Source organism: Sprattus sprattus (genome assembly GCF_963457725.1).
Source record: "Sprattus sprattus genome assembly, chromosome: 9".
NCBI lineage: Eukaryota > Metazoa > Chordata > Actinopteri > Clupeiformes > Clupeidae > Sprattus > Sprattus sprattus.
Genome location: NC_137928.1, coordinates 11,236,122 through 11,262,460, shown reverse-complemented (window position 1 = coordinate 11,262,460; position 26,339 = coordinate 11,236,122). Strand labels below are relative to the sequence as shown.

Genomic DNA, 26,339 nt, shown 5'->3' with positions numbered 1-26,339 from the left:
GGGGATTTGGTGGGTTCTCCCGGGTTAAAAGCCTATAAAAGCCCAACATTTGCATTATTTCGGTTAGGGTAGCATTATGTCAGAGTCGTTTGGCAGACTCCTCGATCCAAATGGACCTAACACTGATGTAAGAGAAGTGACACTCTGTGCAACTCAATGCATTGACCTCAACCTTTGGCAAAGACTCGGATCAATGTACATAAAAGACGATGTACGGAGCCAAGTGCAATAATGTACAGAGTCAAGTCAGAGTGTAAGTTACAGCATTATAGACGCGGGTCTGAAGACTATAGTGAGAGACTGACAGTAGGTTTATCAACATCATATACAACAGCATTATAGATGGTGGCAGATTATGATATGGAGTAACAATCCTGATTTGCATCAGCATATGAGAGGAGTCGATCTGACCCTGTCAGTGTCTGACGCTTTTTGTTCTGACGTTGATTTAATGTGATTCAACCCCAGCCCGATAAAGCATCCTACCTAATCTAAACATCAAACGCATCAAGTTAATTTCCCCAATCCGTGTGATATATAATGGCGATCGTTGACCTTTCAGGAGGTTAATGTACTGTGATGGCTTCTGTAAGCTTAATAATTGATGTCTGTCTCGGGACACGGACGACGAGTGCGCTTCCGATAAACGTTTCCTGGGCGAGTCTCGCCACTCACAAAGGGCCACTCGTTTGCCGAACACACCTGAAATGCACAACTTCAAATTGGGCCCTTGCTGTTTACTGTCCCCCCCCCTTCTTTTATGACAGTCTTTTGAAATTCAATTTGAAGAGATATAGGAAAATCCATAGGTAATTACGCTAAGCGCCACCAGTCGATTACTGTTGCCTAAGACCACGGTATAGCAAATCAATCCAGCTTAATGACTTGTCAAAAATAGATTTGGTTCATCTCAGCTTCAGGAGGTAAAAAAGGGCGTGGGGCACACAAATGAACGGGGTGGGGATGGGGGGGGGGGGGGGGGGGGGGGGACACGTTTTGGAATAGCCTCTCCTGTGGCTTTTTTGCATGAATTTTAATGGGTGAGATATGCTCACAGGCATTACAATAGTACACATCAAACAACCATTCGGCAACAAGGGCCCCCGCGCTCATAATTGCCAAGCGTTAAAGCTGGAACCGCTAGATTATTGAAAATGGTCTGTGACATCCGATCAAAACGCTCCCCCGGTAATGTCTGTTTGGACAGTGTAGACAGCTTACGCTAACCGAGTGTGTCCATCACTGGAGCTACAGGCATATTATGCACTGAGCTGCCACCCCCATCACCCATCAACACCCCCCCCCCCCCCCCCCCTTTATCACCCCCCCTCTCAGCTGAGACAGAAGTAGCACCGTAACATCTCTGCCCGTGGTCAAGCATGGTAGCACTATAACATCTCTGCCCGTGGTCATGGCATGGTAGCACTATATCATCTCTGCCCGTGGTCATGGCATGGTAGCACTATATCATCTCTGCCCGTGGTCAAGCATGGTAGCACTATAACATCTCTGCCCGTGGTCATGGCATGGTAGCACGATAACATCTCTGCCCGTGGTCATGGCATGGTAGCACTATAACATCTCTGCCCGTGGTCATGGCATGGTAGCACTATAACAACTCTACCCGTGGTCATGGCAGTGGTAACATGTTTGAGAGAAGGGGGGCAAGCAATAGACAACAGTTCATAAATTCTCTGTTTGTTGACTGTGTATGTGTGTTTATGTGTGTGTGTGTGTGTGTGTGTGTGTGTGTGTGTGTGTGTGTGTGTGTGTTTGTGTGTGTGTGTGTGTGTGTGTGTGTGTGTGTGTGTGTGTGTGTGTGTATGTGTGCTTATGTGTGTGTGTGTGTGTGTGTGTGTGTGTGTGTGTGTGTGTGTGTGTGTGTGTGTGTGTGTGTGTGTGTGTGTGTGTGTGTGTGTGTGTGTGTGTGTGTGTGTGTGTGTATGTGTGCTTATGGGGGGATTGGGGATAGGAGAGTGGCGGCAGAGACATTGTACTGTTGGTGAGTGAACTACCCGCAACCCCCCCCCCCCCACCCCCCACCCTCCACCCCTAACACCACTGCCTTTAATAGTGGAACTGTGCACTATTCTCCCCCTGTAAATTACCGCCACAGGGGGGTTCAGTCAGCAGAACTGGCAATGTATTTCCCGACTTGGAAAGAGAGGAAGAGAGAGAGAGAATAAAAGAAAGAAAGAGAGGAGGAGAGAGAGAGAAAATAAAAGAAAGAAAGAGAGGAAGATAGAGAGAGAATAAAAGAAAGAAAGAGGCGGAAGAGGATAGAGAGAGGGGGTAGGACCTTAAGTGGCTTTTTTCCCGCATTAAAGAAAAGAACATTGTACCAGTGGTGACAAAAACCATCTGGAGAAATGCATCACCCAGAGGAGCAGCAGCAGAATCGTAATGGTCCCGCACTTTTAAACATTTAAGACTCCTGAAATGGTTACTTCTGGAGTGCTTTTTTCTTTTTCCTTCTTCTTTACTCAGTGAACCTGCTCATAACCAATAGCAGTCTTTCTGATCTATTCTTTATGATGGGTGTTTTAATGTGTATAACAGAATGTCCCTACTACATCATTCAAGGGCAAAATTCTAAAGAACAATCTGATTATTTTACACTTTTGACATTTTGTCCTGAGAAAATCTGAATGGTAAACACAGTGATTATCATCAGACAACAGAAAAGTAATAACATTAATAATGCATCTTTTTTTTGTTAAGATCAAATCTGTTTTATTAGTCTTTGGATGGGAATGGGAATCTTTGACTTCTCGACTATTGTTATCTTCCTGTTAGGCAGATATGCCTATGAATTTTTAAAGCAACACAGAGGCACCTTGCGCTGGCTAGTCCCAGACACTCTTCCCTTCCATTAAAGACACAATTTCATGGAGAATCAGGAGAAGGGCGGATAGGGCTCTAGATTATCATCTCGGGGTCATGGAACTGGGGGGTCACAGGAGAATGTGAATGTTTCATTATCTGCCGCTGTCTGTGTCTATGCGGGGTGTGTCCAGGTTTATATAAACTAGGCAGAAATACGCTCCCAATTCCCAAACCAGAGTATGATCAGTATGGACAAAACATACACCAGAGTGTGGCCTTAATAACATGTTGGAGCATATCTATATATTGAGGTCGCGAAACATGGATGTAGGTGACATTGTTTTGGGGGTATGTCATTTTCAATAATGGCAGAAGAAAAACTGTTTTCCAAATCTGATAGAATCTATCTCCTGAAAAAAAAAGCGAAGGGAAACCTTGAAACCAATTCTGATCAAACTGAATTCATGATGAAAACCTGTAAAGGTCTAAGCGTTACCCAAACAGAGTTGGCTTAATCTAGTTTTCCTTCACCCTTTGAACTTGAGATATTACATATCCCCCCCCCCCATTGCCCTGTTCGCAATTATTTTCTATATGCATCCTATATCTTCACATACACATTTAGATAACATGCTCTCATCCTAATTAAACAAAGGACATAGTTGAGCAAAGCAAGAGGATCTAGAGAACGCCATCTCCCATTAGTCTCTACCTGACGCACCATCATAATTACTCATAGCCTAATTAGAACACACCGGAGCTCCAAAACTGCAAGCCAAGCTCATCCATTTTGTGCGTCCTCATTGTGTCCATCACTGTCGATCCTCTCGCCTCGCACCTGTGTGTGTGTGTGTGTGTGTGTGTGTATGTGTGTGTGTGTGTGTGTGTGTGTCTGTGTGTCTGTGTGTCTGTGTGTGTCTCTGTGTGTGTGTGTGTGTGTGTGTGTGTGTGTGTGTGTGGGTGTGTGTGTGTCTGTGTGTCTGTGTGTGTCTCTGTGTGTGTGTGTGTGTGTGTGTGTGTGTGTGTGTGTGTGTGTGTGTGTGTGTGTGTGTGTGTATGTGTGTGTGTGTGTGTGTGTGTGTCTGTGTGTCTGTGTGTCTGTGTGTGTCTCTGTGTGTGTGTGTGTGTGTGTGTGTGTGTGTGTGTGTGTGTGTGTGTGTGTGTGTGTGGGTGTGTGTGCGTGCATGCTCATACATGTATGTTAATCACTCAAGGTCCAATGCGAAATTAGTTTGGAGAGTATGAAGGTTGACCTGGAAAGGATCTGTCTGCACCCTGGAAGAAGGCAGCGAATGGCTACCCACCTTCTTTTTTTTTTTTTTTTAATGTCCAATGACACAAGGTCACAAGTGGTGGTAATCTCTAAAAAAGCCATAAATAGTGGACATGGATACAGTATAGATCATGGATAACCCCGAGGCCAATTCATCACCCATACTGGGGTGCCACGGTGGCTTCCATACTGTTACTGTATGTTAATGCCTGACAGCTTGCAGTTGGAGATTAAACAAGGGCCTGATCTGGACATTGTTTAATAGGAGCTGTGTTTCGACATAAATCATGTCAGTGTAGAGACAGAAAAGATAACTCACCTTTCACTTTGGTTTTTGTTGCGGCCTCTGGAAAGTGCAAAAGGGTAGGAGTCAGACGATGGAGGACGAAGGGAGCGGGGGGAGGGAGGGGAGAAAGAGACAAACAACCGATTAGACGGGTTTGAAGGTAGAAAGATGTGTCATTCTTTAAAAAAAAAGAAAAAAGGTTTCATATTGTTTTTGACCATGAAGTTCCACTGGTGTTCTTTTGCCACAGACAGGTGACAGAAAAAAATTCAGTGATATCACATTACCATTACATGTACCTGCCACGACATCTGCTTGCGTCCATATATTTATTTATTTGCCACTGATTATCCTTACAGCACTTACGGCAATGACCATTTCCTTAATAGCTCAAACCATCTGTATAAATCACTTCTCAAAGGCAAGTGCATAATTAAGTTTAACCTTTTGGAAAAGAGTATGAAAAGGCATTTGAAATATACAGTTTGGTGCATGAGGCTTTTAAGGGGAAAGTATGACTTTTAAATATAATATGGTCCTGCTATTCTTTTCAGAGTTAAATCTTCTGGATTACTGGCACTTACTCCGGTTGGACTACCCCTGATGTCCCCAGGTCTTTTATTGTAACTAAAGATACATCGACAGAAAAGGTCATATGTTTTTTTTATCCCGGTGTGTACGTGTACACACACACACACACACACACACACACACACACATACACACACACACACACACACATACACACACGGATATCTTCCCGATCAGAGCCAAAGGTAAAGGGGCCTGCATTATGCCGCCGAGCCTGGATAGGTGTTGAACTTAACAGTTTAATGGAAGATTCATTGTTTTTGACACTCGTTAATCTTTCTTACGCCTTTGCCCTCTTCTTCCCATTTTCTCCCAACACGGAAGTTATTAATCTTTGCCTTCCTCCACGGTGTCTAAATCTAATAGTGTTGACAAAGTCAGACACCATGATAAGATTCTCCTTGCTGAGAGCAGAAAACGTTTGCCAACTCATGAGCGGAATACCAATGGATAGAGTCTATCCTGGAAGGGGTAAATAAGCCTTAAATCCCATTATAAGACTATGCATTCTTATTTATTATTAGGTTTCCGTTTGCCGACTTTTCAGCAGTAATAATGCAATATGCCTACGCTGCAGAAGTTACACAGCGGGTGGGGGGGCGGATCACTAATTGTGAAATCACCTCTGTAATTCAAACCATGCAATGTGATTTTTAGACCAACGGTGAAGGCGGCAGCAGTAATCTATTCACACACACAGGAGGAAGCAGCGCTAAGCCGCATGTTTGACCACGGCTTTTCGCAAGCAGATCACAAACGTGTGGTCGAAGCATTGTGCTCAGACTGGGTCAGCAATTAACTTGGTCCATAAAGTGGACATGGATGTATTTTCCTCGGCACCGCTGGGCCACGGAAGACCTGCGGACATTCGTTCTGTCTGGCAGACCTATTTCTAACTCTGTAGACCCGGTAATGGAGAGGGGGGGCAGTGGGGAGCTGAATTGATGGGGGGGGGGGGGGGGGGACCAGTCCCTCAGGTGATTAGTCTAACCAACCATAGAGAGGTTTGTCCTCGACCAGAGAGAGGGATAGAGAGAGAGGGAGAGAGAGGCAGAGAGAGGGAGCCTTCGGACTGTCCGTTCGCTAAGCACAACAAGGGGTCACAGCGGTATCTCTCTTTTTCTCCCTCCCCCCCTCTTTCCCTCCCATCTCTCTCTCTCTCTCTCTCCCCCTCTGCCACACTGAAACTGTCCCTAGGGCAAATTGGCTGTGACTGACCTCATGTAACAGAGCAACTCATCATATTCTGGACACAAACTGTAAGTTAAAAGACAAAGAAACCCTATCTGAGAAGCAAAACAAAGTGGCGGGGCCCAGGGACAGGGATGTGGCGAACCTTCAGAGGCTAACACGGTCCCAGCTGTTTGGAGATGGTTTGTTTGTAAGCACACATCTACCCTTTCAGTGTACACGCGGACAGGGAGCAATTTTATCATTCCAGGCACTGCTGATGGTTTGCTAGCGGGTTCCCTCGGCAAACCAGTATCAGATCTATTATCTAGGTAGGATATACGTATATATTTTTAAACACACTTAGCTTTTTATATATGCATGCATTTCTTTACTCGGAAAGCACTGTCATTTTGGAAACGGTGTCATTAAATGTGTGAATTTCAACAAGGGAAATTGGTTAGTGTGTAAAACGAATTCTCCTAGTACTCAAATCGGTGCTGTGTTGAAGGGAACCTACACATAACTAAAGTCCCAAACCGTACATGAATACATAAATGAAGAAGGACTTCAGGGGGTGGAGGGGGTGGGGATGGGGGTCAAAGATATCACTACTGGAATGTGGATCTGACTGGGATCTTACCTCAGTTTATCCTCGTTCACATTCACTGAATGAGAATTGACACACTGACTCTACCACCCACATCAACACACACACACACACACACACACACGCACACACACACACACACACACACACACACACACACACACACACACACACACACACACACACAGTGTAGTATTTTGTCATTGAGAACACTACAATCACAACACTGGTAAGAGTGAACTGTCTGCAAGGTTGAGGACACAGTGAGATTCTTCAGCCAACAAAGACCAGCTCAGGTGAACTGAAAGAAAGGGAACTCAGACTGACTTCACACCCAAGTCTTTGAACGAGGAGGGCACTGGCTGGGCAGCGGGCATGACACACTGCCTTCCAAGGCATAAAAAATCACAGCGTTCGCTGGACACCTTCACTAGCGGCCTCTCATGCTTTGCTGAAGTGCTGCCAGCAGAGAAGAATGCCAAGCGCACTCCTGATGCCGTCCAGCATCCCTCGGACACCCAACCAGGAAAGCAATGCTGTCAAGCTGACTGCAGCTGTCCAAACACTGCCTTAGGCCAGCAGAACTCCAGCTCAGATTTCCTGCCAGATCCCAAGGATGGGTAACAATATGCTAGCATTAATTCATATCCATCACAATCCATTTTATTCCTCCCATTCATTTATCCTTATCATTTAGGCTATTTTCTCTTTTTTTAGTTTGTGTACAGTATTGTGTATTGTGTACTGTGTTTAGGATAGTTAGATTGTTATACAAAGCTGTAGTACTGTCCAATGTTACGTAACTTAACAAGCAGTCTTATTTAGTACATCCCTTAGTGTGTCATCCTTTACTAATCTTCAATAAATTAAAATCAAGATTATACAGCGGAGATAGTAAATATAATACCTTATAATGGTATATGTGTCTTGATTCTGTAGTAACTGTAAGCAGTTATAATGAAGTATTTTGAATGACCACAGAAACTAGGTGATACCACTACATAATTGTGTGTGAGAGTACCCATGTTTACAAACGGTACAGTAATATGTCCAACCCTATCAAGTTTAAATACAAATTACCATAGATGACATAAAATGTAATACAAATAAAGTTCATTTAACTGATTGTATTGTACTACATATATGTAGAATTCTGTCAACATAGACAACGATCAACAGATAAAAATGCCGGATACAATTTGCTAGAGAATACAAGCAACTACAACAAGCAAATGTGAAGTGTTATGCTTAAGAGTAGCTGAGTGTCACTAACCCTTGCCCAGTAAACGACAGATTACACAGCCCTAACACACGAGCATACAGCACACAGTATTAAAAATGAGTCGTCCCGTCTTCATTTATTATTTATCATTTATTCAGCGCCCAGAGTCATACCATGCTCTTCCCATCCTCCATGCTTTAAGTGTATAGAATGTCAATGACTCTAGATTAGTTGCTTTAAAGTCAATGTCACTGTCTTCTAATAGATCCTTTTGGCTAGTACTAAAACAAGGAATGGGCCGCACCTTAACACTGAGGGCCCTATTTTGACGGCGCAAAATGTATTCATGTGCATAATATAAGGCTACTGGTGTTACTCTACTAACGACAAAATGTAAAACGCCAGAGCAGCAGTGATCAGTGGCCTACATAAATGGGGAATGCATGATATGGGAGGTTGCAAGCTATGTTTATGCTAGACGAGCAACTAGATGTGTCATTATTGTGTATTTACATCATGGGTGGCATTTGATAGCAACCATTTTTACAAGAGCATTTCACAGGCTCAGGATGTATCAGAGTTGGAGCGGTGTCCATATCTCAATAGCATGAGGAGCAGAAGTGGCATAAACCATAAACTAAACTAGTATTAACTGATACCAAACACCATTCTGGTGGTATGAATACAATTATCTATGTGTCAGCTTTCTTTAATGTGCTGACACCATCTCTCTCTATATTTGCTCTTTTCTAGAGTTGAAAGAAGAGCCTATGGCTTGTATCCAAATGCAACATGGAAAGATGCCATTTCACTGCTATATCGAAGAAATGCCAGCAAGACTATTTTTACTTAAAGCAGGCTGACATCTTTCCAGTAGTGCTGCATTCAAGACATGTTGACCTCATGGTGAATAGCCAACATTCAACTTAGCAAAGTATTAAGAAAAGTGCTACTTCAGTTCCCAATATCTATATTTGTTGGCAGTGGAGTTAAAATAACAGTCCATCCAATTTCACTAATAGGGCTCTTTTTACACTGGATCAGGGCCAGATCAGAGCCGGGTCAGGGCCAGAGTCAACTCCTACCTGGGTACTGAACTGTATCAGGCCGACAGTTGACCAATTATACGCTGAGTTCTACACAGTTTCCCATGCCTGTGAGAGCAATGATCTCCCACTGAAAATATCATATTTTTCACTCTCATTTTCCCTGCTTTGTACAAAAGAGAAGCGCGTCCATGATAGGGCATCAGACCTTGCATTAATTAAATCACATTCACAAAATAACTCTTTTTAAAAGAGTGAGGCAATGTGCTGTGCAGGTGCTGCCTGGTCAGTGTGATTGAATGCGGTGACTTTTCAAGGCCAGAAGAAGAACTCTGAAAAGGCTCTTGGAGGCCAGGATGTGGCACTTCTGGTGGATGTTGCGCCGTCTGGGTAATGTCCCCCTGCAGTACCTGTAGCCAAGGCTAAGTAAATAATTTATGGCACTAAACAATTAATGAGGTCTGAGGTGTAAAAGCAAGAGGCGACGCCCCGGGCAGTTCAGTAGAAGGGGGGGGGGGGGGGGGGGGGGGTTGTTGAAAAGCAACAGCAAGTGAAATGAGGGAAGTTGCGTGCTATCAGCAAGTAGACTCGGACAACTCCAGCACGTTGCCACGGTTTACGCCCCAAGTGTTTTTAAATGCACGGTCACAAATGGAGAAAGGTCTGGGTGAGGAGGGGGCTATCATCACAAGGTGACAGCCCAGTTTTGTTTTAATTTGACTGAGGTTTCTCTGGAAGGGGTAAACAACATTTCTCCAACAATACAATTGAGTCAAAATGCTTAGTTTTAAATGAGTGAAAGCTTTGAGGCGTGGCGTTACAACTCAGCTTAAAATCTAAAAGAGGAAAGAGCTTTTGAGACTTTATGGGTGACACAAAAAAAATCACACACATAAAATGATAAATGCCAAAGTAAATAGCTGGGCCGCCCATGTCATTATAAATGGCATTTGTAGTAAACTGCGCCATGGAGCAACAGTACCCATTATGATTCAGAGTGAGTCAGCAGTCAGCTTCTTGTTGCCTTACCAGTTCCAGTCGGGCTTAAGGGGTGGTCTCGCGTCAGTGGCTTGAACACTATGGTTAAAACGCTGTAAAGGATTTGTCTTGGTGGACCGATGCTTTAGAAGAAGGGAACTGAACACAATAAGCAGGGTCAGCAGCACCACATCAACTCATTCCTGAAAGCTGTCAGCTATTATTTTTTTAATCTTTTTTTCCTCTTGTTTTCTGAGCAGCAGAATGTTCTAGAGAAAATGTAATTCATGATGAACACACCCACCGCAATACACTGTTCATGTTTTTGTGCCTGTTTTTTTCTTCTTTTTAAGTGATGCACCTTTATTTTCCAAAGCGAAAACAGATAAGCCAATTCAGTCCTGTTTGTTTTTTTTTTTTTTCAATTTAAAAAAGCTTACTTGTCTGCATCTGCAACTCAAAGCAAAACACTTTTGGCAACACCGCTAAGTCAACTCCACAGGTTAAAGCTATGTGTAATTGCAGTAATTTGAATCTAATTGCAACAGAAAAATGGTTTTCTGGGCGGGCATCAGCCATGGAGCGCTGCCGGAGGGCCATGTCAGTTCACTGACTAACGCGGATCTGGTGCCCGTTATTCCTTCCCGCAGTTTAACAATCACACCTTTGATCTTCGCTTTTGATATTCGTGATCTTAGTAATTTCCGTAATAGTCAGTATTAGGCAGTATGACATTCACGTGCCATTGCTTTGTTTTTTCGACCCCTGGAACAGGTTCGTTCAGCGCGTGCAAAAGGCTGACTCATCTGCCCACAGTGGTTACATGAAACCGATGAATGTCTCTCTGTCCACATTAACGGGCATATGTGCAAACAACAGCCGGCCCCTGTACCTGCGCGGAGGTAAATCAATTCAGCAGATGCATCATCGCTGGCCTTTTCATCCGATGCCAATGAATGCTAACACCTTAGCAAGAAAGAAAGAAAGAAAAAAAGCGCGGACATTGCCAGTAATTAATATCAATCGCTTCAGCGGAAATGCCAACACACATCATATTGACAGTGTAGCCTCGTCTGGCCTGCTCAGTGATCACTTTTCAGGGCGTCACTTATCTTCTTTTTTTTTATATGCGGCACGCCGGTGGAATACGGAAAATTACTTTGACATTAAACTCTGTGTCCCCTTCGCATTGGCGGAGGCATGAGGCATGCAGATGAGGGATAGGATACCTCGCTTTAAGTTAATGGAGGATTCAACCTTCTGGAGTCCTTATCTGCGAGCCTCCTGGGAGAAACAGAGGGCTGTCAGCATACCCTCTCCGCTCACCTCTGGCTAGCGCGGCTATGCCGGAGACATCACAGACAGAAGGCTAATGCGACCACACAAATGGAATGGGCCGACTTTCAAAAAGCCGGATCTATTGCAGGCCCATTTGATTCCATCCGATCGTTCAATCACTCATTTGTCTAATTGCGTGTCATTAACTAAAAATGTCAATTAAATAGAGTGGAATTGCCTCTTGGCACGTGCTCTGACCTCATGAATGTGAAGGCATTCTTTGAGTGGTAAATAGGTGAAAAATGGTAAACATTATTATTTATTAAACATGAGGATATTAAACACTAATTTGGACAGATTTGTCAGGTACGGTTGCACCTACCAGCACTTTTTTTGGTTTCTTACATATTTCATAACTCACACAGTATTTATTGGTCCAAGTGAAATGATCACGATGCAATCTAAATTATGACATATACAATCCTGTATGCTACAAAAATGTAAACCTATATACACATGCAGCATTCATAGTTAACAACTTACAATAAAATACAGTCTCTAAGAAACATCATATCACCATGCTGTGAACAGGAGGCCTTCATCCTGACCTAACCATGGCCTCGTTTCCCGATAACGACGTATCTTAACGGCCTACGTGGATTTTGGCGACATCGTAGACTCATCATTGCCGTAAGTGCGGCGTCGGGAAACCGCTCTGCAATATCCCTCTTACGACCGATTTCAAGTCCTTTTTAGCGTTCGGGAAACTAGGCCCATGTCAGTCACCTCACAGCTAACCCAGACACAGTGCTCATACTCCACTGACATGGAAGATGTTGCTCAAACGCTGCAGTGTTTTCCTCCGGTCTGTGGTGTCAGATGTCACGGCGACCTTCAACAGTGTTACTCCCTAAATTGATTTCCGGCCACTAAGCTGTAACCTTTTAAGCTGCGGCCGTATGTATCCCTCCCTCACCTGCTGCTGTGCCTGACCAAGGACTGCACCACTCAGATCAACCGTGGCCTCGAACCCCCCCCCCCCCCCCCCCCCCCCCCTCCCCACTGTAAAGAAACACCACGAGTTGCTTCAGAGTCAGTCACTGGCCATCAGTGCAGGTCCAAGCAATCTTGCTAAAATAGAGCTCCAGGCAAAATGTATACTAGCTGCCACAGCACGGTTTGAGTGGTCCTCAGGGGCTGGGGCCAAAAAGAGTGGCATCACAGTTGGATGCAACTGGTAAAGAGCTATCAGCTCGGCCCGTTTGGAGTATCAGACAGTGATGACAAAACTACAACAGAGATGGGCCACTTTGAAACACCAGGATAGATACATCACATAACCTCATATACAGCAGCATTATCACTGAATATCATCACATCAACTGTCAGAAAGACAGCAAATTGCGGGTCTACGCATTGCATCAGTTTAAGTGCCACATCGTTAAGCGTAGCATTGGAATGTCATTCTTTAGGAAACAAGGCTCCACGCCCAACAGCCTGGAAAGCCCTGTGACCCTGAGCATGAAAGGCTGAGGAGACGTGAGAGCCATGCAGACACGCAGACTATAAATTAGGCTGGGTGAAGGTATATGTTACCCTAACCGCTTATCTGACTCAGTGTTGACAGGAGGAGCAAGGTCAAATATGAATCTGCATGCAGGATATGGGCAAACGGGCACGTCTGTGTTCATGTTTAATCATTTGTTTTCACGCAGATTTCACTGGCTATGAAAACAACAACGGAGCTCTTTTTGTAATAGCACAACACATCAGTTTGTCCAGATCAAGCTGGTATAGATTTCTAATTGGGATGCTTGAGAAAACGAATATTCATAAAATATTTTTTTAAATCCTTTTTAAGCAGATTGCTTTTTATTGATGGTTCTGTTTTGTGTTAATTGACAGCAACAGCAAACAAGACAAATGACTCTTTCCACCCTGAGAAACACCTCAAACCTCTCTCACACCGCTTTCCTGTGGTGCGTTTAGGTGTAAAGACCTGTAATCAATTGTTGTTTTATTACTTAATGAATCCACTAATGCTTCAAACTCCAAGATGGAGGTCCACTAATATTCTGTTACCCCCCCCCCCCGGGATCGGGCCGGATCGCTCTTAGACTCCCTGGGGGCCCCAGAGCCTGCTCAGCACCAGAACCACTGAAATCAGTTGGGTTCTCTAATGGTCTATTTAGTCAGCTAAGGCAAATATAACACTAAATGTATAATGATTGGAGACAGGGCTGAAACTACGAACCGTTCAGCTAAATGAATAGCTTGATTTGCAAAACTCAGCGGGGGAGCCTGGCGAATAACCTCGGCTCTGATAATTCCAGCATTAAAAAACCGGAGGGCTGACACATTGTTTCAGTAAAAGTATTGTAATTAGCCAACCATGCATGGCAATTACAGCCTAATGGAGAGAGACTGGGTAAATTGTTCACAGGGGTTGGGGTTCCTCTAACATGTTAAGACCTAGCTTCATTGAATGCAAAACCGAGGCTAAAACAAGCACAAAAGGTCAGTTGGCACCATTCCTGCGAGATACGAGAACTTGCCGGAGGCCAGTGTTTCATCTGCTCTAAAAATAACTATGGCGGGACAGTACACTGAAATATTTCTGTATCATTTGCATTCATAACCTGTTGACTAAAGGTGTGAATGGTGAAACAATAATGCCAGAAGCATGTCTTTAATGAGGCTTTGTTATTATGGGTTAACACCTTATGGCAGAATTTGTTTACTTACTTAACACGGTTTGCTTCACTTAAAAAAAAAGATTCATGCCCCATATGTCATTACTGGTCATTCCTTCACACTCTTTAAATTACACCACAGAATTAATAATATGCTTCCATATACTCATAGACTGAAACAACAAAACCTTATTGGCCTTCATAAAGCTTTATATCTTTGAAAGAAATAGCGCTTGGCCACAGTTGCCAGAGATACAATACGTGTCAGACAAGGAAAGAACAGAGGGGGATCACTAATAGAGCAGGGGTAAGATTGGTTTAATCTCCTGGTACGACTGCCACCAATTGCCGCTGTGATGGACAGCTGTACAGACTGAACTGTACTGCGGAGCTGTCTGTGGCCTGCTATCAGTGCGAACGCTGAGGCGATTGCTGTGGTGCAGAGCTGGGTGGTTGGGGAACCATGAGAAGTGAGCTTGGCTTTGGAGTCAGAGCTCAGTAGCAGCTCCCTCCGTCTGTCTTTGAGAATCCCTAATCCGCTGTCCTGACGCCTCGCTCGGAGGGGCTGTAGCATCGCTCTCCCAGCCTGGCACAGGGTCAAATACAGCGATTGAACAGCATGATTGGTGAGTCTTATCCTTTAACATTGTTTTATCTCCCCCTATTCATTTGTATGCTAACATACGAGTGTGTGAGCATCTGCATTCTCCTGTGCGTGTATTGCAACAAGCTTTACAATGCCATATTCATTTACTCTGAATTCATACCTTGAAGCGCCTCTCAACTCACTGTCCAGGTTGTTAATATTCCTTCAAGAATTCTGGGTAGCATACATTAATAAGTAATCACTTGCCCCCCTGTTGGGTTGAATGTGTATAATTTTGAGATGAATTATACAGGTGGAGAACAAAATGGAGAAAGTAGTGGTTGTCCACAGCTGTCACTAACAGTATCAGTAGCAGAGGCAACCTCACTACCATGCATAGTCGATGCGGTATGACGACGGGGCAGATCTGAGAAACTCTGAAGGTCACTGGGTAGTGAGAAAGGGTGGTCACTGCTCCAAACTGAGAAAAGAGAGGGAAAGAGAGAGAGAGAGAGAGAGAGAGAGAGAGAGAGAAGGAGAGATACAGTCTGCCTCTGGGGTAATCTGCTTCTTTCTATTTTCTCTTTCCCCCCCCCCCCCAGGATCATGCATGTATGCACACAGAGTCCACACCAAGGCGCTCGCCTCCAGCATGGAGCCCTGTTCGCATTCCGAGAGTCTGCACTGAGAGGCTCCAGTTTACCTGAAAAGGTCAGATACCTCCTTGTGAAGAGCACTCGGGCATAAATGCAACTAGATGCCCTTTTTGCTACTTATTGCAATTTTGGCGGAGAATAGGTCACATTAAACAAGGCTACAACACCAAGGCTAGGGTATGTCCCCGGTTCACGAGCATTGCATTTATATAAAGGTCTGATATAACTTACAGGACTTGTGGTCTTAGGTGGAGAGCCCTCATCTGGCCATGAGAGATCACATTTTCAGCAAAGCACAAACTTTGTGGCTTATCAAAGGCGGGTGCGAGAGAGGGTGATGCTAGCCCCGTGCCCCGTGGCATTTTATTTCTTGCCGTGACTCTTCGTGTCAGCAAACGTGGCATTCTATATTTCAAGCGGACATAATAATTGTCATGAAAAATGATGGCCCTGCACACAACAAAACATTTCCTGCGCTGAGAATTATGGTAAGCCTTTGCTCTACCGAGAGAACACAGTATGGCGCGTCAGCACGCCATTATCAAATGCAGTTCCTCGAGCCCCTATGCCTCTGCTTACTCCGCTCCCAGTAGACCACTGAACCCCGGGCAAAACCGCGTTGTAGCAAACCCAACACATTTGTTGACAGAAGCCGTGATTCATTGGCTCCAAGAGTGCTGTAAATGGACAGTCGATTGAAGCCAGCTTGCCAGTGTTCTAGCAATTAGTGTTTTAAAGAAGAAAAAAAATGGTGGAGAGAGAGAGTGAAAGAGAGAGAGAAAAGAGGTTCGCCCATCACCCCATCTCCCTTTTGCACACACACTGCCACCACCTCTTTCCTCGTGAATCATTGGCCCTTTGAATACCTAATGAATCTGATTTATTCAGGTCTAACGACGCAGGCCGCGAGCGAGGGACCTTAAGGGAGAAGAGGAAAAGGGAAAAAAGGTAAAGTGAGAGGACCTGGGCTTATTACCTCGGAGAACAATGTGGCAGAGAGGGAGCCGCACATCACAGGGGGTTCACTGAATAAAAAATAACTAAAAGTCAAACAAATCTGTCAAGAAAAAAAAAACCTTTCATCCTTCCCTATTCCGCTGGCCCAAGCCGCGAGCCGAAGGAGTGGTGTGTGTGTGGGTGTTTGTGTGTGTGTGTGTGTGTGTGTTTGTGTGTGTGTGTGTGTGTGTGTGTGTGTGTGTGTGTGGGGGGGGGGGGGGGGGGGGTGTGTGTGTGTGTGTGGGTGTGTGTGTCTCAATAATTTGGGAGCAAATGAAAAAGCATGGGTCGAGTGAAAGATCGTGTGCTCGTTCTGGGTGTGGGCCTCGTATGGATCGGAGGAGAGAGAGAGAGAGACAAAGAGAGAGAGAGAGAAGTGTGAGCCAGAGAGAGGGGGAGAGAGAGAGAGAGAGGGAGAGAGAGAGAGAGAAAGAGAGTGAGAGAGGGAGAAAGAGAGAGAGAGAGGGAGAGAGAGAAAGAGAGAGAGAGAGAGAGAGAGAGCAGGAAATGAGGATCCGTCAGTAATGAGCGGTGCTCGGCACACTGTTTTGAAACCTTCTGCCATGCCAGCCACCTCCTTGTCAACTCCACATCGATTCTGTCATTGATTCAGTTCCGCACAAGTAATTAAAGAGTCTCAGACACATCCTCCGTCGGATATCAAAACAGCGGCGTTCATGTACACAAGTGCTCATTATGTCTATAGCCAGTGCTAAGATATAGACTAAAGGAGTTTACCTTCAAATCTTTAGGTTTGTCACAAAAGAAGTTTGCGGTCACCATATGCTCAAAATAGACATAGCCCAAAACACAAATATGTCTTGCACAGTATCGCACACAGTACAGTACACTCAAATCAACTTTATTAAATATGCAAGAATTCGCAAAAAAAAAGTGCTATTTACTCCCTGTCATCTTATGATGAGCTAATTGTATAGCTTAAAGATAGTCTAAAGGTATTTATCCTTATTGCACTAAAATTAGGCAAATTAATTGGATAGTCAAACAAACAGTCCAAACTAAATATCTCATGGCTTCAATGACTTGCTTCAATGTGACATCTAAGTGTTTTATCATTGTGATATATACATATACATTGGTATATTTAATAAACCTGGGACGCGATCACAATTTGTCTCAGCCTCTGAAACATCTCAGACATGTATCCTATTTTTAGATGTGTATGTTCCCTTGTCATCCATACCTTTGCTGACATGAGCATTAAACTAAGAAAAGCACAAAAGTACACAAGGAATGTCAATATACCCCTCTCATTGATTGTCATCCTCGCCATAATCCCCATCATCACCAAATAGCAGACATCTCTGTACTGTCAAAACACAATGCGATGTGTCTTCTGTGCAATGGTGTCGGCTCACTGCTCCATACGTGGAAGGGCATTTGGAGGAGGTAAAACACAGACCACAGGTTTCCAGGTCAGCCAATCGCAGCGGAGCTGAGGCGATGTTTGCTGTCAGGGAAGTGAGGATTTCTGTGTGGCTCCACACGCTCATCGCCCGAGCCGCGGTGAAAAGTGGCAGGCGTCGGCGGGGGCACCCCGCTGGGCCCGGGCGCTGGCCTGATCTGCTGGATGGACGCCAGCCGAGGCGAGGCCGGGGCTCTCGTTAGGGGCGCCCGGACGTCTGGAGGTTTCGCTCTCTTCTGGAGTTCTGGAGCACGGCAGCCTTTTAACCAGCGGAGTGGAAGGGGGAGGGAGGGGGGGGGGGGGGGGGGGGGGATCTAAGGCAACAGCAAGCCTCTTTCTAACACCTCGCACTGACAGCAGTTGTTCCCAATAACTCAATTTCCAGCACAGCACATCGACTCCTCATTCCCCCCAGTGGCCACACTCCTTAAACTAGCTAGACTCACAGGACACACACTCAAACACACACAAAAACAATACACATGGAGAAGACAAACTGTGTTTACACAAGGGTGCCGTCTGACTGAATATTCATGAGGACTCCAGCAGGCAGCGCTGCGTAGCGTAGGTTAGTCAGAGAACGTGGAGGTCGGGGCGGCTTTACGCCTTGCATCTATCCATCCAGTAAATGCATCCATCCTATTACGATCAGTTTATGCATTTAATGGTACTTAACGGTAATGTAAATGCTAACATCAACAAATTGCTCTAGTTGTTATGATTCTCTATTAAAGTGATTTGCCACAGCTCGCATTCCCTGTTTAGCCTGCATATGTGAAGTTGTTTCAGGGTGCCACTTAAATGGATTTGCCAACGACAACATGACTGCAGGACAGCTTTGTCACGTTCATTTACATCCAAAACAAGCTTTCAAAGAGTTGATTGTGGTACGGGGGAAAAACAAACCTAAACTTTCGTTTGAGAGCGGATTACGTGAATTTGATTGGACTATTGAAATTCCTCTGATGTAACGGCACAAATCCTTCTGTTACAAATGTCACATCGGCATGTAGCACAAATGCAATGGCGGGGAGAGGGAGGGCAGCATTCGTGCCCATCAAGGACCCCATTACCATTTCCTATTCATGGTCCCTTCACTTTTTAATGAGTACAAAATACAATCATCAACTCCAGACAAAGGTCAAAGCCAAAACGGGCACACACACACAAAATACCAAATCCAGACGGGATTCAAAGACAGGGACAGGGGAAAGAAGGAAGCAGGAAAAGGACGAGAAGAAGAAGAGGAAGAAGGAGGAGGAGGATGAGGAGGAAAAACAACAAAGAGCGGGTACTCAAAGGACTGGCAAATGGAGGACTTCCTCTACAAGGTCCTCTCCTCTGCCTCCGTCTCAGGAGAGGGAGATTTAATGGCTCGGGGCACTCAGCGGTGGTACCAGATGGAGGGCCAGTTGGCACCGGCTCTCATTACCAGAGAGAGAGAGAGAGGTGGGGTAGGGTGGGCTGGGGGCTCAGCACTGCCCTTGCTCATACCACCACCTGTCTGGCAGTGTGCTGCGCGCCGTGGCATCCCGGGCACCTGGGCACCCGCTATTACACGCCATCATCAAGGTTCAGGACGGGGCGTTTCCTGGCCCTCCTTCATCGTTTGTGTGATCGTTGGAGAGCGAAGCGGCCAGGTGGTAACATATGCTTTCACCTTTCCAAGGCTCACTCTTCTTTGTCCCCTGTTTTTTTGGTGGGTTTTGTTGTTGTTGTTGTGTGTCTGTGTGTGAGGGTTTTTTTTTTTTTGATGGACTGTTGGATATGATTTGTATCGAGTCTTTGAACTCAGTAGGCTAGTTTCCCAGGGAGAGATTAAGCCTAGCACTTTTCTACTGATTTCAATTTTTCTACCCTTAAGCCCCCCCACCCACCACCCACCCCCTCCAAAAAGAAAAACACAAAAGATGTGAATCTCCTTTCACTGCACTATCATCCAAGACTGGGGTTAATCCTCATCTTGGATGCGAGTCCAATGTCAGTCCTTTCCTGTTATGCATGGCATTGTGTCACTCTGCAAACAGAGCGGGCTGGGGTTGCATAGTAGAGGTGGGATCAACCCCTTTTGTTGCAACTTTGAAATGCCTCGCCGCCTACACAACAGTTTTCCAGAGGTGGTGACAACCCTTCGCGGGTGACAATACCAATCGTCGTCACAGCCCATCCCTGGCACCCTTCCCTGGGGGACAGGCTGCCCACCTGAGAGGATTTATTTGGCCTGGAAATCGGGCTGACCAACCCAATCATATGCAGAGGTGGCTGACAGTGATTCAAATACCCTGGAACTAGGACTACATGGGCAGGAGGGGTGGGCGAACACGATTCAAATATGCATGAGAAGCACACCACTATTCTCCTTCTTCTATGTCTCTATCTCCCTCTCTCTCTTCGGCTCTATTTCGCACTCACTTTTCTATTTCTACCTCTCTTTGTTTCTGAATCGGTTTCTCACACTCTTTCTCAGACAGCTGAGTCCAGTTGTTTGGCTCTTGCCTCAAATGGTATCGGCAGTGTATAAAGAGCTGACAGTGCCAGTCTAGCCCTTTATAATTATCTGCTCATTTTGTTCAATAAACAGTTCTGGAGTCAAGCCATCCATCCACTCTCTCTACCTCCCCTCTCTTCCTCTGCCTATCTGTTTTGCCTGTCCTCTCTTGATTTCCTTCCATCTCTTTCTCTCTCTGGCTCTCTCTCCATTTCTCATTTCTCTCTTTGGACACTCTCACTGTCCCCCTCTGTCCCTTTTTCTTCCTCCCTTCCCCTCTCTCTCTCTCTCTCTCTCACTTTCTCTCTCTCGCTCACCTTCACTGTGTTTCCCCCTTATCTTTTATTATTGACTTCCTCTGTTTGCCTCTACTTTACATTCTCATAAGTCTTTGTCTGGTAGCACAGGCATTCAAGGCCAAGGCATCAGCCGGTCAAACACGGCATGCATGGACTTGATATTGACGTCTCAATCCAAAGCCGGTGCGGCTCCTGCATCGTGCCAAGAGAATCTCCAAAGCGGTTTGAGCTGGTGAGCACTTAACGTTCTCTGACCCCCCCCCCCCCCCCCACCACCACCACCTTCACCATCATCAGCCTGTTCAGTAACATGATGCATTCAGCAATTGCAGTGAGATGCTCATTGGAACAAACAAGCCAGAAAATGGCTGCAGTCCAGCTGCCTTTCCCGGAGACTGCCGACGTGTCCATGTCCCATAATGCGCATACCTTAAGTCTGTGGTTATTACACCAGCGCTGCCTGACGCTTGTGCCGAGATAGCACAAACGCTGAACATCCATCATCGGTAATCTGTTGCTCCTTCGCCCAGATTCGAGGAGATATCCCCAGCCAAGAACAAACAGCTCATCTGTCACCGGAGCGCCCATCTCGCCGGAGCAGTCTGGCTTGCACTCGACCATTATCATCGCCTTGGATGAAAGTGTTGGGGAATCATGGTGGGTAAGAGGAAAGGGGAGAGGGGGGGTGACTACTGCGCCGAATTTAACTGTGCCATGGAAATACATCAGCTCAAACTGCTGGTGATAAGACACAGAGGATAAACAAGTGGGGATGATTATCACCAGAAACATACGCGGCGCTCCAACACAAACACACACACAGACATACACACAAGCACACACACATACATAAAAACAAACACACGCACACAGACATACACACAAACAGACGCACACACAATCGTTAAAAGTCCCTCTAGTGTCTCACACTATAAGACCGAAACCAGATAATATTGACAAGATAGATTAACCATCCTATCAAACGGCTTTAAAGACATATAATAGACACTTCCCTATCTACTTCACACAGACCAAAAAAATTACTTTTAAGATAAAGATCACAAATGCAACAGAAAAAGAGTCCTGGACATCCTCTCTGATTTGTGACAATGGCAGTCGAGTCCAGACGTAATCAGGACACGGCATCCATTGCATCAGCAATGATAGAGTCACCACACAACCACACTCCACATACACTGTTAACATTGCTTGTATGGAGAGGACAGATCAAACCCTGACATACAGTGGCTGATGTGAGAAGCAAGCCGACTTGTAAAGGCAAAGCTGTGAGCTTGTGACAGCCCTGACCGGAGCTTTTGACATTCATGACGTGAAGGTTGAAAGCATGTCAGATACACATACACATACAGGCCAGCAACGGCAAAAAGAAAGTAAAGAGAGAGAGAGAGAAAGAGAGCGAGAGAGAGAGAGAGAGAGAAACACTTTTGGTGGCATGGAGATTGTTACCATGGCAAAGACCAGCTCACTACTTTGTCGACCATAGGTCAACATTAACACTGACATTGTGGCGGAAAATGCAGGAGATCGGCACTGGCGAGTGTTATTGCCCAGGTAGGCTTGATTTCTAGATGACAAATCCGAAAGCCTCATGTAATCCTTTTCAGTGAGATCAGCTAGGATTTGAGGAATGTGACCTAAATGGCCCCAGCAGCTATGTCAGTCACTCTTAATGGCTAGTCTCACAGTTGAGCTGGGCCCCTTGGGTTATCAAAAAACTAGTAGGGCAGCACTGGCTCGCAAACTGTACAGCATTACCGATGACTTGCAGACAGCCAGATACCAAGTGGGCAGAAACGGTGTGTGTTTCGCTGAGCATGGGCGCGCAACCTCTCCATGCAAGTCTGGAGGCGAAGCAGATTACGTCCGATAACAAACAAATTGCTTATGCCTCCTTGGGCTAACTGCCATCACCATGAGGACACAGAGGGATGAGTTTCTCACTGACACTGAACATACTTCAGCCATTATGCTGAGGGGGGAAAACAATGACAGTGGCCAAATGTTATCGGTAAAAATCGACTGGCAGGAATGCCTATTAGCAACAAGAAGTATCAAACTCCTCTACGTGATCTGACAGATCACAATTTCAAGTGAATAAGCATATATATGTTTAATTCACAATGCACAACATGTGAATTAAAATGTAAATAAACATATTAAGGTTTGTTATTAGGTTGATGTCAATTTAAACAGTGACATACAGAAACCCACCAAAGTTTTGCATCAAATATATATATTAGCCATCAGCACTTTCAGAGATTATAGCTGGCAGGACCAAAAACGATTTAAAAAGTAGCCCACATGGCTAATTTTCACTAGCAGCCATCGCCACCATCCCACCCCAACCCCCCCAAGAGGCTGTAATTCTTTCTTGCCTTTTCCCGTTGTTAAGACAACAGAGAGGGCTTTGTTGGTCCTGGATGTCTGATGATTACTTAACCTGACATCTTGCACTCTAGACGTATAATGGCTCTCATAGCTGTTGCACCACTATACTGCCCAATACATGTTTCTCGATGCCACACTGAGGTTGTGGAAGCAAGTGGTTGGTATATCTATGCAGGGCACTATAGCTCTTCGTTTTGAGTAAACTTTATGAAAAAAAAAAACTCTTCCAATGAACATTCAGTTTATATTCATATCATTTAGTGCCTAGATGCTCTTCTTAGATGGTAGCTGTCTGCTGTCAAATTGACCTTAAAAATAGATGGACTCATATCATAAAAACATTCTCTTTGTTTCTCTCCACTCCACTCCTATCTCTGTCTCCCTCCTACTCTCACCCTCCCTTCCCTCTTTTTTCTTTTTCCTCGCTCTCTCTCTTTCTGTATTTCCTGCCTCTACTTCTCTCTTACTCCCACTCTCCCTCTCGCTCTCCCTCTCTCTCTGACTCTCTCTCTCTACTTTCATGGAGTGAAAGCTGGACTGTCCTGCACACCGCGCTCTGTGTTTAGATGGACGTGTGTGGAGCGTAATTACATGTCATTTCCTGCTAAAATGTTCTGCATTAACCGGACCGAGATGGCGCACCTGATGCCCCTCTGCCCCCGGAGGTTCTCCAGGCAGTGCTACGCTGACCACCGACCAAATCACCCGTTCCTGGTCCCTCATCGAGATATTTTCGGACTGGCGCTGAAGCCCACACAAGTTCCAGCTCCACACACACACACACACACACACACACCATACACACATACACACACACAAAGGGAGGCATAGACACACATAGTGTTCAGAGGCTTTCATAACACCACTTATCTCCTGCTTGTGCTTCACGCAGTGCTTTAAGCCTTTAAGAGTGTCTGACAAGTACATGAGATTCGCTGAGTCCCTGCACTTGACAATTACTACATGGTACAGACGTGTTAATGTCCATCAAAAAAGCCTTAATGCTTGGGTATGTTCTGTGCCTATATTTGTCCATAGGTTCCTTTAATTACTACATGGTACAGACGTGTTAATGTCCATCAAAAAAGCCTTAATGCTTGGGTATGTTCTGTGCCTATATTTGTCCATAGGTTCCTTTAATTACTACATGGTACAGACGTGTTAATGTCCATCAAACAAGCCTTAATGCTTGTGTATGTTCTGTGCCTATATTTGTCCATAGGTTCCTTTAATTACTACATGGTACAGACGTGTTAATGTCCATCAAACAAGCCTTAATGCTTGAGCATGTTCTGTGCCTATATTTGTCCATAGGTTCCTTTAATTACTACATGGTACAGACGTGTTAATGTCCATCAAAAAAGCCTTAATGCTTGTGTATGTTCTGTGCCTATATTTGTCCATAGGTTCCTTTAATTACTACATGGTACAGACGTGTTAATGTCCATCAAAAAAGCCTTAATGCTTGGGTATGTTCTGTGCCTATATTTGTCCATAGGTTCCTTTAATTACTACATGGTACAGACGTGTTAATGTCCATCAAAAAAGCCTTAATGCTTGTGCATGTTCTGTGCCTATATTTGTCCATAGGTTCCTTTAATTACTACATGGTACAGACGTGTTAATGTCCATCAAAAAAAGCTTTAATGCTTGTGCATGTTCTGTGCCTATATTTGTCCATAGGTTCCTTTAATTACTACATGGTACAGACATGTTAATGTCCATCAAAAAATTCTTAATGCTTGTGCATGTTCTGTGCCTATATTTGTCCATAGGTTCCTTTAATTACTACATGGTACAGACGTGTTAATGTCCATCAAAAAAGCCTTAATGCTTGTGTATGTTCTGTGCCTATATTTGTCCATAGGTTCCTTTAATTACTACATGGTACAGACATGTTAATGTCCATCAAAAAAGCCTTAATGCTTGTGCATGTTCTGTGCCTATATTTGTCCATAGGTTCCTTTAATTACTACATGGTACAGACATGTTAATGTCCATCAAAAAATTCTTAATGCTTGTGCATGTTCTGTGCCTATATTTGTCCATAGGTTCCTTTAAAGTCGTTTCACTTGAAGGATGTTGCAGCATCATCTGTGATCCATGGTACAAGATAGGTGGTGATGCATGTGTGAATTTCCTTCACTTTGAACAATCAATCAGGCCAGAAGGGTTAGTCACATGAATCTTAATGGAGCCGCGTGATAAACTTGAAATAGCTTGTATGAATAGTTTGGGTTTTGCCACATTAAATACAACCGTCCATTTATCTGATGCAAAACATATTGCGAGTCAACGGGAGGGGTTGCATGATGCTCGGAGACGACGACACTATCAATCTCTCTCCGACATCAAATTGTGGCTGTTTCTCGAAGATAAACGATAGCTACCGCTGAGCTGAGTCATTTAGTAAGAAAACACAGAAATGAGCATGAGATACCCGTCTAAAAAATCTTGACTCCTACGCATGCCCCCCTGGAATAAACCCATCCATATCTGGGAGAATGAAGAAGTATGCTTTCGTTAGGACTGTAGTTAGTCTTTCATTCCCGCATACTATCCTGTGGTACACGTGCAAAGATATCTTTATAACATAAACCACTATGTTTTTGCTTGCACTGCATTGCAAATGAGTATGTTGAGGAAAATAAAGATGTAATACGACACATTATGTTACCTTGATTTTTCAATTCACGAAAAAAATATGTGGCCCCTTGGGGTGTCTGGGTGTACTTTCCGAACAAACCTTCACCAACACGAGAGGGAGGGAGATCTTTTTCTTCCAATTATGGGCATGTATCACGGGAATGCAACTGCTATTAACCACAACAATGGATGGATCTCTTGCCTAAAGGCCTCAGCGACCAGACAAATGAAAAGCAATAAGACTACTGAACGGAGTGTTTTCATATTCCAGAGGTGACTGTGGGCAAAAAAAAAAAATCCAATTGTATTTATAGAGAAAGTAAGTCAGAGACGATATGTGTGTGAAAGACAGAGAGACAGAGAGAGGGAAAGAGAGAGAGAGAGAGAAACTTAAATTGGCTGCATTTGTTTATGATCAATCAAACTAATAGGTCTCGCTGGGGCTGTTGTTTACCGTGGACTTATTTCCCTTGATTCAATCATGCATTCATTGTTTTTGTCTCCATTGTCAGAGAGGAAATATGACTCTTAGCTGGTGGCTCCAGTGCGTTTGGAATTTCAAGTCAACAACTTCAGCTGGCTGCTTTGGGGTTTTTCACAGCAACATATTTTCTCTTTAAAGCGGCATCTCCTGTCACTTACTCCTCCACGCGCTGTACAACATGCAATTTGGAGCTGTCGAAAGTGATATCCATGACAGCCTCTCTGATTGTTCTCTCATAGACTAACAATCATCAGATTTGCTCATGATCCATGGAGACAAGAGAAAAAAACAAGGCCTTCAGTTTCATCAGACCTTGTCAAGTGAACTTTCACTGTCCAGAGACACAATGCAGCTCGGCTATTGCAGCTGTTGTCCA

General features: G+C 44.6%; 1 protein-coding gene across 1 annotated transcript in view; it reads right to left on the bottom strand.

Moving 5' to 3' along the window:
- Positions 1-26,339, bottom strand: part of cadm2b (cell adhesion molecule 2b) — a gene marked incomplete at both ends in the record, with an annotated part of 141,031 nt that overhangs the window by 39,453 nt on the left and 75,239 nt on the right. Inside the window, one exon of the mRNA XM_080844389.1 lies at positions 4,419-4,445. Within this exon, the coding sequence (XP_080700515.1) occupies positions 4,419-4,445 (27 nt within the window). The remainder of the gene's footprint in view (positions 1-4,418; positions 4,446-26,339) is intronic.